The sequence below is a fragment of the Chrysoperla carnea genome, chromosome 2 (assembly GCF_905475395.1).
Source record: "Chrysoperla carnea chromosome 2, inChrCarn1.1, whole genome shotgun sequence".
In the NCBI taxonomy this organism is placed as follows: domain Eukaryota; kingdom Metazoa; phylum Arthropoda; class Insecta; order Neuroptera; family Chrysopidae; genus Chrysoperla; species Chrysoperla carnea.
The window spans coordinates 79,127,434-79,144,115 of record NC_058338.1 but is presented as its reverse complement, the minus strand read 5'-3'; the positions used below and the strand labels follow the sequence as shown (position 1 = coordinate 79,144,115).

At 28.1% G+C, this 16,682-nt stretch overlaps 1 protein-coding gene across 1 annotated transcript; it reads right to left on the bottom strand.

Moving 5' to 3' along the window:
* Nucleotides 1-331: 331 nt before the first annotated feature.
* On the bottom strand, nucleotides 332-2,524 carry LOC123292965. The gene has a single exon (XM_044873679.1). The coding sequence runs from the start codon at nucleotides 2,522-2,524 to the stop codon at nucleotides 332-334; it is 2,193 nt and encodes a 730-aa protein (XP_044729614.1).
* Between the last annotated feature and the right edge of the window lie 14,158 nt (nucleotides 2,525-16,682).

Genomic DNA, 16,682 nt, shown 5'->3' with positions numbered 1-16,682 from the left:
GAAAACCCGTTGAAATTGTGTACATTGAAATTTATGTAAATTTCAATACAAATTCTATCCACAAATCATATGATTGTTATTTCAATTGATTTGTATTTATATTTTGTCAAAATCTTGTACAGCCCGTAATATATTTAAATAATAAAAAACCATATAAACATGCATAATATTGTTGCTCGGAGTGTAAATAGATGTGAAAACCAGATTCATGTTGATCTTTTTAATTCAAATATTATGAAATTTCAAATTTTTATACTAAAAGTTCTAAGTTTTCACTTCTATCGACAGTACCTGTGACTGCCATTTTTTTTTTAGTCTATTTTTTTTTTCTTCAATGCAACAGAGGCATGACATATAGTTTTTCACGACTTCCGTTATGAATAGCAAATAAAATCATTTTCTGTTTAATGTCTATAAATCTGCATGTTTTGTCATACCAATTTCTTCTTGAAATACGCCACATCTTCATTATTCCAGAATTAGATGGGCTTGTAAAAAGTGATCCTTTTTTTTCGAGGACTTTGCCTGAGATTTGTATGTTGTTTTCACTATCACCACCACTTATAAACATTCTATCAATTTGTAGCACACTTTCACTGCCATTCTTCAGCAAAACGATATTGTTTGGGAATTCACTTGTAATAATACAGTTCTTAAACATAATTCGTTTTACAATAATATCATCACTAGCGCACTTAGGATGCAGTTTCCGTAATATTTCAATAGATTTTGGTTTTTCTGGTTTCTTCATAACAGCCAACATTTCGTTCCACCGACGACAAAATTGTGATAATGGCCTATTTCCATGATGAAGTAATCTTTTTATTTTTCCTAGCATATTTTCGAATGGATAAGCATTTATTCTAGACATCGGACAATTCATGTAGCTAACATCATCGGCAAGGTGAATAAGAGCATGCATATTACTAATTAGACACTCTTGTCCGTAGAAAAATGGTGCCCACAAAACAAATTTTCTCAAGAAATATTTTGCATGACTACATCTACTTGTGGCAAGTTCAGTCGACCACAATAATCGACAGGCGATATGTAAAAACATAAAATGAGTATAAATTTCTTCTCGGAGAATGTTTTTGAAAATTATAGGTCCAGCATATAACAGAAGAAACTGATATTCTGTAGCTTTAAATTTTTTGACATCTTTTAGCGATCTCGTTGATCTCTGGAAATCATGAGGTACTTGATTTTGTATTGATACCAGTGAATTGGATAGTTGCGTTTTAGCATTATGACTTAATCTTACATTCTTGATAGTTCCCTCTAGCCAATACTCCAAAAGTTTTTTCATCACGCCCAGGAAAACTAGATGCATTGAATCCAAAGAAAATTGATTAATCAAATCAATTGGAGGATTAGTGTTAATCAATGGACTTACTCCATTATGGTGATGAGGATTGTTTTGAGCACGAAAAGATGCATCAGTTCTTTCATCATCATTGAACATGGGCTGGCCGTCTACCCAGGAATATGGATAAGTTGTTCGATTCTTTACTCGAATACCTTTGATTTCACACCTCTCGCAACTGTAGAAGCCTGTATGGCCAATTATGCATTTTAAAAACGCACGTGCTGGTCTATCAGCTACAAAGGCTTTAATTTTAACATGAAAGAATTGATCATCAACGTGTGTCCCGTTTGCTTGTAGATGATTTACTTCGTCGATAAATTTTTCTAAATACTTATTGGGGTCAGCTGGTTTTTCATTACCGCAATAAATTGCCACTGGAAATGGGTGATAAACATCTGGATCATTAAACACTTTGCACAATATTGGCCAGAACTGTTTGGAGCTCGATTTGAAAAGTGGTAATCCATCAACATTGATAAGTAACTCAATAACGTTGGACTCGTGTAAAGCTGGGTTAATTATTATTTGAAGATGTTGTTCAATTCCAAAGTACACAAATTCACTATTACTATCAAAATGCTCTATATCGTACGGCATTGACGATGTATTTAGAAAAGTCTTTGCACATTTTGGTAATTTTGGATACTTCTTTTGTAAGATCTTTAATAATCCTTCAAGGCGAGCATGGGGTATAGGGGGATTTTGCAGTGCCCATTTGCGGATTTCATTAACATCGTCGTATTCTTCATCTTCATTATCTACGTCCTCCTCTGTATCAGAATCTGTTGATCGATGAATTATTTCTTCAGATTCTGATTCAGACTCCAAATTTATATTAGACTCTGACTGTGAGTCAGCCTCTGCATCCACTCCCTCTGTTACGCGTTGCAGTTCTCCATACGTACTAATTTCTGAATTTGGTTCAGCTTCAGTTTCTTCTCTTTCTTCTACATACCTGGCTTCTCTATAATTATTTTCTTCGGTAGTTTCTTCATTAATCAATGCCTTACAATCATTTAATTGAACATTAGAACCACTATCACTGTTATTGTTAGAAGTCATTAACATTTCACGATGAGCATTACGACTTCGATTTATTCTCAGACGTGAGAGCTCACGTGATCTCCGAATACGATAATCGTTCGTCTCCGACATTATAAAACAGAAATTAATTATACAAACACTTTTCACAAAAATTAGTAGAAAAAACCAGAATGACACTTCTACATAAACTATCAAATATACAATTAATTTTAACCCAAGATGAAATGGAATACAAATCACTTCCTTCTAGTCTGAGCAATTTGCGGATTGAAAAATATATAAATTGCAGTTGCGCGCGCATCGCAAACTTCATTTGACATTTGTATTTGATTGTTTCATTATTAACACACAATAACATAATATTTGAATTTGTAACGAAATCTAAAAACGTTACAAAAATCTTAAAAATTAAATCGTTACAATTTCAAATAATATAAAATGAAAATAATTAAAATCAAAATAACACCTACGATTATTGTTTTAAAATTGTTTTCAAATAAGTCTCGTTGTCTAAGAATGTAAATCAACATTATAAAGATTATGCTTATATGATATCATATATGCATAAATTGATTATTGCGTAACTTGATTATTTCGAAGTTGATCTAATTTTTCTTGGATAGTTACCCGATATTCGAATTCTGGCTAATCAAGTTTAACCACACTCAGTCCTGATCAGAATTCCATTATATTTACCTTGTAAAGGATAAAATGATCTAATCATGATAAGAACCTAGCGTGAAAAACTTGATTTCATCAATTTTTTACTTTGATAGGATAAACTGTGGACATCCTGATTAGGGCCCGACAAGTATATTCCTATTTTGGATATCTTTATAAAGTCCTCATTCGGACCTCACTAGGATTTCCTTAAGATGGACAACCTTATTAGGTCCTCACATATATCGGGTTATCCTGTTTCCAATTTCTAGTCGGGTATAGTCGTCTTTGTTCATCAAATGCTGGATCTTCGATGAACTCAAATTAAATTAAAATTTATTTTTTTATCTTCAACCTTATTATACACTAAAAGATTATCTAAATATTTTAGATAGTTTATTATTACACTCTCTAGATTTTTGATATAGAAATATCCAACTGAAAAGGTTAACCTGTATGATTCATCAATTTTTCACCAAACTTTGAACGATAAAATCAAAATAAAAAGCCCGGTGACCTAGCAATTTTTTGTGATTTTTTGGGAACTTTGTTAATCAAAAGATGTATTTATAAAGTTTGATTGAAATCCCCTAGAATTATTCAATCCTTGCATATCTCCTTAAACACCTATTTCTTACATTTAAAAATCTACGCAAAAAAAATGTTTAAAAAGTAACTAAATTAAATTACTCACATATAATGCGTAAAAAATAATAAAGTACCTTCATGAATAAACATCCGTTATTTTTCTTATACTAATCATAAATTCAAGAACAATTTTAAGGAGGCGTATTATATTAAATTAACCTATATTAAATAACAAAAAAATCATCATTATTTAACAACAACAAAAAATATGTAAAGCATAGAAAATCTATTTATTCTGATTTAATTGCGACCTTCAAATTTTATTCTATTTTATAGTTTTGAAAGAAACTAATTAGTTCGGTATAAAGAAGAAGTAATTAACTTATCATCTATATATAATACCTATCGCATAATCTTGTGTGTGTATTAGTAAAGATGCATAAAGAAATTATTAATTATATGCTCATCAAGGAAACCACAATTGTCTTAAAAAAACCGCATTTATTTCCGTTCATCAAATACAGAATGATGTACAGCTTAGAAGACAAGATATTTAATTACGTATTACCTTAGCAGACATTGCCCATAGTTGACATATTTATTTTTCTTATTATTTCGCCACGAACGCAAGCATTAAAACACTTACGTAAAATTAAACTGCAAACGCATAACTTATTTATCACCTATTTATCACCAATTGCCATTAAAAGTTGTGGGTTATAGTTAAACTCTTCCATAAAAAACTATCTCTTAAGCGCTTCCATAAAAAACTATTCTTTCACACCATACCAGTATCACTATTCCAACCATTTTACGTAATTCGACATAATTCAAAGCCAAAAACAATGGCCCTATCTTTACTATAGGTAGCTTTAAAAACATCCAATTCTACTTACTATAGTGTTTGCACATCCTGTAGATTATAGTTTGAATTCATTTGAATGTATCTTCATAATTTTTGGAAAGGTAAAGACCTTGACAATACTAAAATAATTTTTTTAACAAGAATTCCACAAATTTTTCTGCTATAATTTACGTTTCCATCCATAGTTAAGGTTTACGTTTCCATCCATACTTTTCTATTTTCCTTTATAATTGTAATTAAAAAAATATTTAGGAAATTATTTTTAATAGAGAAGTAGCATTTTATTTTATTTTATTTTATTTTTTTCAAAAGTTTACTTTTTTTAAAATTACTAAGAAAAATTAGAATTTTTTTAAAAATTGACTTTTAATGTAATTTTGCAATTTAAATTGTTTTTCTAAACTTCTAGCAAACTAGCGCCACCCTACGGAGAAATTATAAAATGTCATGCAGAATGATAAATGGTTTGTCTCTCAACACGCTTTCAATATATTATAAAGTAATTTTTCATAGAAACAATCCGAAAAATGTGAATTTAGCGTAATTCCGATTAACTAACAGTGTGAACAGGTGTAAATACGTCACAAGTCAAAAATATTACTATTTTTTGTTAATAATTAATAAAAACATGGAATTATTAATTTAAAAAAAAAAACTTAAATATTCTTTAGATGAATTATTCAATTATTTATTTATCAATTTGTGGAAAAAAAAGTTAATGCATCTTCGCTAATCATTATTTATTTGTTTTTTTAAATAATTCACTCTATAATACCGTCTGATGATAAGTGCGAAAGAAATGTTAAGAAAAGTATTTCTTCTACGCAGTGCTGGATTAACTTACTGGCACCCTAATTTTTTATGGCAAACCATGCCCCAGTTTTTCATTTCATATTCATTTTATTTTGAAGTAAAATAGTTACAATTTTTAAGCTATACTATTGTTACTAAAAACTGTTCACATGCCTCTTTAATAGACGATTGACTACCTACGATTGACGGCCTACTAACAATTTTATATTAAAAGCGATAATATCCGTTGTCCTTTCTACGTTGATGCCCTAGGTGCCTCTGATGCGTCTTATTATAAATAAATCCATCACTGCTGCTACAAAAAGAAATTTTTTGTAAATCTTTTACAGTCTGAATATCTAAATATCTTATCTTACTTGACAAGGTTTTATTTAACTGTAATGTATGAAGCAGATATCTTTAATCGATTGAGCTGAAATTTAGCTTGCATTTGTAAATGAAAAATACATTTTTATGTTTAGCGTTACTTGATTTTCCCATCGCTTCCACCATACTTGATATACATAAATTTTATTTAAATTTAAGTTTTAAATTAAAAATTTTAATAAAAAAAAAACTTTTAAGGGGCAAGCTTTTATTGTACTAATAAATAGAAAATAATTTCACTCATGCACAACTATGTGTAGTAGTTTGAGGCGCTCTGACTGATTTTTATATTTTAAATTGAGTCTCTTCTGCTTTTACAAACTGCTTTTTCATGTAAGAGTGACTCATAGAAAATTGTTTTCTACTTTTTAGTACAATAAAATTTTTTCTTTCTATATAACATATTTGCATTGTATAAAAGATACAAATCATTTTCAACAAGTTTCCAATCTCATACCACAATAAAATTCATAATAATCACACACCTAAATATGTATAGTGAAAAAAGACTTTAAAAAGAAAACTCGTTAAGAAAGATCTATTGAATATTAAAGTATAACTATTATATAAAATATGAATAATAATATTAAGATAAATAAATTTTTTTTAAAAAGTAATCTTTTTATTATATTTTATATGAAATAAAGTAGAACAATTAAATAATTAAAATATAAAATATTATTTCATATGGAAAGTAAATCATATGGTGTAAGTAAATTTATTACTTTGATCCTTGCACACTACACTATATACTCTTCTTTAGTTTATAACGAGAGCCGTACTTAGTATTGCCGCAAGACCAAATGAGATATGGGTTGTTATACAAAATAAAGAAAAAGTTAGTCTAATTTCTGGATCGATATATTTTGTACATTCTGGTTGAAAATCTATTTTATTATTAACAAATGAAAACAAACAATTGACTTTTATAAGGAACATTTTTAAATACTTTTTTACATACAACTTTTGTTCTATCTCTAACAGTTTAAGAGATGGGTGCTACGAACCCAATACCCAGTTATGTTGCTCATTTTCGAACTCAAACTTACTCTCTTTTCGTTTTTGAGTTATCGTGTTGAGAGACAGACGGACAGACAACCGAAAATGGACTAATTAGGTGATTTTATGAACTCCTGTACCAAAATTTTGTTGGTAGCATTAATATTTTCAAGCGTGTTACAAACTTGGGCCTAAACTTAATGTACCTTGATTTATTTCATATACATGGTATAAAAATACAGTATCTTTTAGCTTATGTTAAGTGGAACATTCAAAATATTTTAAAGTTTTAAATTTGTATCATTTTAAAAAAAAAATCAATCTGCAGGAAACTGAAAAGATCTATCTGCATAGACTTCAGAATTGAATTAAGGAAGAAATACAGTATTTAATGTGTTAATCCTGATTATAAACTAATTGTGTGCCAAATTTCATCCTAATAATCGTTCAGTAGTTTCAGCATGGCACATAAACAAAATTTAAAAAAAAAAAAACTTAAAAAGAACATTCAAACAAAATTAAAGCTGAATAACTGAATTGAGAAAAATATTTTGTTGACTTTTCAAGTAAACATCTATGGTTGAACTGATTTTGTCCATGAATATTAAATCTGTTAAAATCAGTTCGATTCTAAAAATATGCTTTTTCATGAAAACGTACACAGTAAGCTATAGGAAAGTTGATGGTATTTGATATTAAACAATTACAATATACATTTGCTGTTGATATAAACCCCGTATTGTATTTAAGTAAAACAAGTTATTATCGTTCAAAGCTTCTTCTTTAATCATTTTTTTACAATCTGTATACGTAATTCAATTATTCACAGTTGCGAAAAGAAACGTAGTCGATTAGTAGACTCCAAGTTAATTTTGGTTTGAAAAAAAGATATAACCTTTGAGAAATTATACGTTAAAATTGCTACTATAATTTGCTACACTTATTGAAAAACACTTTTATTTTGATCGTAGAATCGGAAAATGAAATAATCAATAGGGTATCCTAGTTTAATAAAATTCAACTATGATACATTCTGCGTTTCTGGTCACCTGGTACATTACGAAAATAATTTTAAAATGTACAGCTAATAGCAACTCTTCATCTATTTGTGAAAATTAAGTCGTTTGCCAAAATTTTCCGTGTCGTATAGCGTGAACAACCTTGTATTTTTGAGGAAAATAAGTTAATAATAGCTCTCCATGGTAAGAAAAAATAATTAACTTCATTATTTTAGTTTAATTTATGCCCTTAATATAGTAGTAAATAAATCCCCTTAAACTTTTGTCTAGATTCGATCGGGATGCACTAATTACGTTAAAAAAAATAATTTAAGTTATTGTTATTTTTAGTGGCCAACTCAAAATTGGTGAAAATGATAGTATTCAAAAAAATTAATAAAACACATTTTCATGATATTTTAGCTGAAACACCGATTATTCCTTAGTTTGTGGAGCAACCTATATAAATTTTTTCATTTTGTCGTTTCATATCTAATTTACACTAGAATATTTGATATGGTCAATTTTGTAAAGACTTATTTTCTTTAAAAAATGCATTTAAAAAAAATACGAAATATAAAATAAGAAGTTTTAAGAGCCATTTAAATTTTGCCGTTATGTTGTCAGCACATTTAAAAAAAATTAAAAATATTTTGATTGAAAAATTTGTCTTCTATTTCTCGATTATTTTTACCTACGGTTGATATTCGCCTATCTGTCGAAAATATATCGAAAAAAAGAATTCTTAATATCTACTCTTGTTAACTTATTCTCCTTTCTCTCGTCTCTCGCGGCATCACCAATCTTACTGCAAAAATACTCGCACATCCTAGTTGAATATATAATGATATATAGCTATTACGTCATATTTACACATTTTATATGCAAACTATACAGGTAGGTATGTGGTGTATGATTGAGCTAAAAATCCCGTGATTTTATTCAATGTAAACAAAACATTATGATTTTAATAATAAATGTATATTCATTCTAAATTCAATTCCATGGAAGTCACATTCAGTAGCGGATTTAGGGAAAAAGATCCCTTGAGCAAAATCTATAAATACTCTTGTGATGCCCTTTTATACAACTTTTCCTTTTTTTCTTTCTATGTTAGTCTTCGTTAATGAACTTAATGCCTTTTGCTACAAACCTTTGCGGTGCCTTTTGCTACAAATTTGTCTCCCCAACTTTTCTTTTCAACAAGTCTTCCTTAATGAACTTCATGCCTCCTTGCCGTGTCCTCTTATAAAAATTTTACCTTTTTTGCCATTACTTTTTTTTTGTTAATGCACTTTGGGCCCCTTGGAGTGGTCTACTTTGGGGACCCTGTGGGCAACTGTTCCTTTGCCCCCTCCCTTAAAACCGCCACTGGACTCTTGTGTCTCAAAGAGCTTTGTAAATATCCCTACACGTCTTATACTGTTTAAAGAATTGTATTCTTGTATATAAAGAGAGTCCATAATTGTGTTGATTTTTTAAAACTCTTCTAATTTATAAAAAAGTAATGCAAGTACTGATTCAAAACTTTCTATACAGGGTATTTCAACAGTTAACTCAGTCAATTATTTGTTTTTCTTTTTTTTTAAACACAATTCAATCTACAATTATTTTATTTCCAAAAAACTTTTTCTAATTCCCAGAATTTGTGATAAAAATTGAATTTTTAGGGGAAATGTATTCAAGATGGTGTTCTTTCTGTTAATTTTAATGTATCATGTTTAATATTTTTTCTGTTTTATCAATACATAGTATAAAACAAAATCGCTTCCCCCTGGATTGATTCAAGAGGAAGGTTTATATGTATAATGCTTGCATATAGAGAAATACTGATAACTTTAGAGATTTGTGAGAAAATAATGTGATGTCGTAAATAAACCCATTTTTGTAAATCAACATGTATATATAGACATTCAGTAGTATATAAAGTATCAGCATTGCGCCCGTGCGAAACTGGGGCGGGTCGCTAGTTTTCATTTAAAGGATATTAAAGTGACATACATATAAACCAAATACATGCTTTGTAGTCAAGTAATAAGTTATTATTGGCCTTACAATACCACGCAAACAAAAAATATATAATATGTGCAAGTGATGTATAAATTTGATAATATAGATATCGCTCTTCAATCATAAATACTCTAACAATAGTCGTCTCTGTTCATCAAATGATGATCTTCGACTCATAATTAAATTAAAATTTTGTTTTTTATATTTTTATGGTATTATAAACTACAAGATTGTCTTAATATTTTAGATAGTTTTTTATCACATTCTCTAGATTTTTTGATGTAGAATATCCAATTGAAAAGGACAACCTATATGATTCATCATTTTTTCAGCCCACTTTGAACGATAAAATAATAATAAAAAGTCCGATGACCTAGAAATTTTTTGTGATTTTTTGAAACTTTGTTTCAAAAAATGTATTTATAAAGTTTTATTGAAATCTCTTGTATTATTCAAAACACCATACCAATTATATTATTTTAATTGATATATATGTATTTACGGAATGTTGAATTTTTATTACAAAGTCAATGTATTTAAAACATTTTCTGTGAATATATAATTTTCACACAGACAACAGATGAGATGCAGTAGTTTTTGGTTAATAAAACTAATAACTTTGCGTGTTTTTAAATCATATAATGATACTTACCTTTTCGTGATATATACACACTTCTGTAACAGAATCACCAATTTAAATTACAGTAAATAATATATATTTTTTAAGCACCTATGTGTGTAATAATGATCATTTGTAGATAAAAGTATTTAAAAAGTAGTAGTAGGTAATATTCAAGCACTTGATTCGTTGGTATTCATTATATATTAAAAACAGTAATATATTAAAGAAATGTATCAAAAGATGTTTTAATAGACAGATCTTTATTTGCTTGCATTAGATGTGCGAGAGTGCATAGGGAATGTTTGAAATGAATGATTGTAACGCAGTATACTAAAATAACATAAATTGAACCAAATCTATTAGACCAAAAGTTGTAAATGCGCAAGCCTCTCGTAAAATTTTGACCACCTAACAAAAACTCTGATAGAAATTTTAATATTTTATTGATATGTCTGGAATAAGGGTTTAAAAAATTAGTTTTTTCCGAAATTTCTTGAAACAAAATCATTTTTAAATACAATTTGTTCAATCCGTCTGTCAAATGTCTAATCACAAATGTCTCTCCCATTTAATAAAACAGCTTGTCTAATGACTTGGATCAATAACATTTAATTACTTGCATATCTGGGTCATTTTAATTTAGTTCCACTTTCTGCCACCTAGCGCTGAAACCGACACACTGTCAATATGGAAGAGTGCATTGACAAAACGCTGGAACTAAGTATGGTACTATTTAAAATTGATTTTCACGGCAAGAGTTGCAGTACGCAAATACAAACTATTGCGACGAATTTTCACAAAGTCCAATTTCTTTGAGAGAGGTTGTATCAGGTCAATCGCTTTTCGGTTATCAGAAATTCTAAAACTATAGTTGTAAGCCTACTATGAATAAATGGTTGGAGTAAGAAATGTGCTTGTTTTAAACAAAGTTCTTTTCGGATGTAAATGCCATGGTAGTCTCATAAATACTATTTTAATTACTTACCTGTGTTTTTTATTATTTAGTGACGCAATTTGATCTCATGATTACCAATTTTAAATTGACTAAATAAACAAATTATAATGTCCGAAATTTCATCTTTTTTTATCAATTTGTCACCCTATTGTATAAATGGCCTAAGCGTCAGTCAGTCAGTTCATTAAATGTTGTATTGGATGCTTTAGCTGTGTGTCGTTTAGTAAAAGGGCTAGGCTAGTAATTGAACGGCTAATTAAGCTAGGTGGCTGTGGAATATAAATAAAATTTTAAAATTTAGTGCATCGGTAAGATTTTTTGTCAATCACACGATAAATATATTATTAGTCGTCAAGTTTTAGAAATAAAAGAAAATATTGGTGGCTGTTTAAATAAAATTAATTAAAAGCATGAAGTGTGAAATGTATATAGTTATTATATTTTACTAAGAAGTTAATGATCATCAATCATTTAAAATCACTTTGCACTTTAATCTTAAGTGTATATGATTATTATTAATATTAAATATATACACATAAAACATCTTTTACTTAAAAATAGATATATTTCTTTAACAAGCGATTTACCAATCAAATAATTATTAACTAGTGTAATATTTTATATTTGTACATTATAACATAAATCACTGGTCATGTTTAAAAGTTGATTTTTTGTTGTGATAATAAAAAAAAACATTCAATTAGTTTAAATATATTTTTAAATGTGGTACAATTATTAGGGATTCTTGTAAATACTTATGATTTATTTTTTATTTAAAAAAAAAAGAAAAAAAAAAGAAACTAAAAGATTATCTATTTATGGTTCAATATCAGATAAAAAGAAAAAAAAACACTTTTACTTTTAAAGCTATTAAATCAACGTATTTTCATTAAAAAATAAATGAATGATGAATTATATTCTAGCACCTGTAATGACCTGTTCGTAATGTTATTGCTTAGGAATTTTCATAGGAAAATGTGCAAAACAGCTGTACAATGCAAGAATGGTTTTTAAAGAGAATCGTTTGAATCGCATTATGAGGCATTTCATAAATCCCTCTCTAAAGAAGCCTGATTACAATACCGAAAATAGTAAATTCTGGTAAAAGCTCACAGGTCCTTGGAAAGAGCAAAAACTGTGCATATAAGATACAAATTTTCATTTTCATTGTTGCATTTAAATACAAATTATAGTTTAAAACCCAACAACGCTTTATTGCACTAAAAAGTGGAGAAAAATTTCAATCTAAAATTCAAAGCGTGGGGTGATTCGTCTCTATCAAATCAATTAATTTATAGACAGATTGCAGAGACCCCTCGCTTTGAATTTTACACTACAATTCAAATCAATTTTCATTTTTTAGGGCAATAAAGCGTGTTTTTTAATTGTTTAAACTTCAATTTATTTTCTGATTTTGTAGGTTAGAAATAATAGACCCGGAAAAAGACCGAAAATTTTATAAACCCGAAGTACTGTTATAATTACAAGTTGATTGAGTTGAGTTTGCCGATCATAGAGAAGTTAGTGGGGTTCTAAAGTTTCTAGCCCTTGTGTTCAAAAATGGGACTCTACCAAAGAAATTTTTTTTTAGGTCTATTTTTGCCAAAATCCTATTTTATAGTCTCCCTAAGTTAAAAATTGTTCTGTCTTTGGGTAACAATATAGCACTAAGAAGAATCTTTGCTGACTTTCAACATGATATTCGTCCGCAATCGGAGCAGATACTTTAAACATTATACTATACCGGTACGTTATAATTAATGTCAAAATTTCTAGATAATATTATTTCAAATTTTAATAGGAAAATATAGTGCCAGTATGTGTATACACAGATTTCCACGTGAGGTACTGTGTATTGAGATAAGTTACCGTTATTTATTGTGGCGGGATCCCCAGTAGACAGGCCTACATCACGAAAAAATTACCACCATAAAACTAAAGACAAATTTTGGAATTTAAAAAAAAAAATATTTTTAATCTTTTTTAAAATGTATTAAATTAAATTTTGTAATCAATTTTATTTTTGCGTCCTTTATTTTTTATGTATGACAATTTTTATAAATAACAACTACATTTCCATTTTTCATCACATTAATTTATTTCTCTTAATTTTAACATTTCATGTACATGAAACTCATTATAATGGATAAAGATATATACACCGGTAATATACTTTTTACACATTCTTCGTACGTTTATCTGATTGGAGAACGAAGAGATCCTCAAGTGAACTTACTCTTGAACACGCCACATAAAATTTACCGTGAGAAAAACAGTTACTTCGTAAGTATACACCGGCTAATTTTAAACTCTGAGCTTGTGCAAGTTTAAGCAAACGCTTAAATTCAAAATGAACGTCCAATCGAATTCCGAATCAGAGAGATTCTCGGAATAAATACACTTTCACCCTCATACTTTCCTTTAAAAATTTTTGCTTCGATAACGTTTCTTTCCATGGTTTTTACTCGTAGTCTAGTGCCATTGCACAATTTTGGGGTATTTAAATAGAAGAATATGAGGTGGTATTCCCGGTGTGTGCAGAAACTCGACAGGGTAGTGAACAGTATCTTCTACCTCTATAACTGTATCTACAGACTTATAAACTACAGAAAATCCGTTGGGATATAAATTCCATAAAATCCGTTCTTAGTGGACGTCTATGTCACTAAAGAGGTAAGTATGCGAAATTTGAAGGTAATCGGACCGATAGTTTCGGGGATTTCGTGATGAGTCAGTCAGTGATAAATCGCTTAGGTATATATATATATAGATAAAATATTACATATCACATAGTATAATGTACAAACTTTATAAGTAATATACTGAACACATAAATTTGATCTTATATCGTATTATTGACAGCGGCTACAAAACAGAAATTACAACAGTATGATGTACCTACTAAAGAAGTAACAATCTACCTACCTGTGCTCATATGTATGTATGTATGTTGTTACATATTCCGAAGGTTATACTTATTATTAATTGAGAAATTTTATGCATCATTTATAAATATGATTATGTTTTTATAATATTACGAACCAATATTATTTATGAATATTCTTTATAAAGGTATATTATATATTTATATTTATATTTATTTATAATATATGAATAAAATACCATTTTTATATTCAATGACTACCATTAAATGAACAAAACACTTTTACGTTTGTATAATACTTTTACCTGTTATTGGTGTAACCAGAAACACAATGTCCTTACCCGAAGCTTTGTGGAAAATGAATAATTTAAACAACACAAGACCATGATTTACAGTAGGTCAAAATATCACCTGTGAAGTAATATTTCTCTTATTTATTCAAAAAATTTAATGTTTTGTATATAAGATCTTGCTCTTACATGTACTGATGGTGGAATTTAGAAAAAATTTCTTCAAATGTCCATCGATCTTACCTATTAGATGTCAAAAATGAACATCGTTAAAATTTATATATATTTATATATATTCATTTTTGACATCTAATAGGTAAGATCGATGGACATTTGAAGAAATTTTTTCTAAATTCCACCATCAGTACAAAAGCAATAGCTGCATATCCTTCGGTAAGAGATAGAATTAGAACATTTTTAATTAGAAAGTTGTTCCTCGTAGAACTAACATTTTTAATTTAAAACCTTTTTTCGAAAATCCGTAGGACCCATCTTGTAAACCGTTAGAGAACAAAAGTTTAAGTATAAAAAATGTTCCTTATATAAAAATAAACAACTTTTGTTTGAAACATTTTTTCGTAAACATCACTATTTACCCGTGAGAGCGCATATTATGCGCAAATTGTAGTTTTATATGGGTATATCAGTTATATGAGTGTGACATGTATGTATGTGACAGAGTAATCAACACTGTCTATACATGGTATTTCAACAATTAACTCAGTCAATTGTTTGTTTTCACTTTTTTGTAGCTATTTTTAAAGAAGAAAAATAAAACCTCTCGTTTTGAAAAAGTTCGTGATCTGATTTTCTCTGAACCAAAATAACGCACTTCAATCAATAAAAAGGATGGAAGTAATGTGATATTAAAAAATATTTAATGATATTGAAAACCACGAATAAAAAATGCCCATCATTTATTTTGATATTTAATTATTGATTAACAGAAGTATAACACATTTATTTTTTTTTAATAAATAAAAAATAAATTAAATATGCAATTATATTTGTATTTTATTATTGAATAAAATATAATATTTATTATGAGGTACCATAATAAATTCCAATGTGTTTTAATTAATTTACATGCATTTATTTTATGTTTTTATTTGGTAATAATTTGTTTATAACAATAAGATAGTAATATATTTTTATATTAATAAATAGGTTTTTGTATTTAAAAAAACAAAATTTTTTTTAAATTAGAATTTGTACTGAATTTATTATTATTATTATTATTATTATTATTATTTATAAATTAAATAGTTTTTATTGTTTAATTTAAATAATTAATTATAGTAATAATTAATTATTATTATGATAATAAATTCTAAATAAATCAAATATAGAATACTTAGGGATACTAGTAAACATTGAATTTTGATGTTGAAATGGTTAACAATATAGTTGAAATGTAGGGAAGCCTTACAGCAATTATCCTTTCCCTATCCCAATATATTATAAATGTGAAAGTAAGGTTGTTTGTTTGTTTGTTTGTTACGCTTTCATGCAAAAACTATACAGTACAGCAATATAGCTCATACATCAGAATAACACATGAACTATAATTTATAAAGATATATAAAAAAAAGAAAATTTTTTAAAAAATGTTAAAATTTAAAATAGTAAATGTCAAACCATGGCCACCTTTTCTGATATACTCAATGAATTATGAATATTTTCAATTGAAAAAATTGAAAATTGTGCATATCTTTTAGCTGCGTAAAACAATCCCTTCAAGTGTTATGGAAGGGTTATAAGTGAGATCAAGAGAGGTGGAGGCTACAAAGCGTTGGTACTTTTAGGACCAGTGAAGCGGGTGGGTATCAAGCTAGTTTATATATATGGATGTGCCAAGCACCACATATTAAGTCTTTAAAAAATAAATAATCCAAAGCCGGCTGTTTCATGATAAAAGATCTTGTAAAAAAACTGATTTTTCTGCGTAATAAAAAGACAGATTTTTATTAAATGAGTAAAAAGGTATTTATTAGAGATAAAACGGAAAAAAGAAAATGATGTAGATTTGTATAGTTTTTCAAAAAACACCACCATAGCTAGGATATTTCGATAGGACCAACACATTCAAAGAATTGAGAAAATTAAAGAAGTTTTATAAAAGAACTGTATAAATTTTCTGATCAGACTAACGAAGGCTGAATATTTTGCACAATACTTTCTCTAAAGATATAATAAGCGTTATCTGTATCATATTTTTG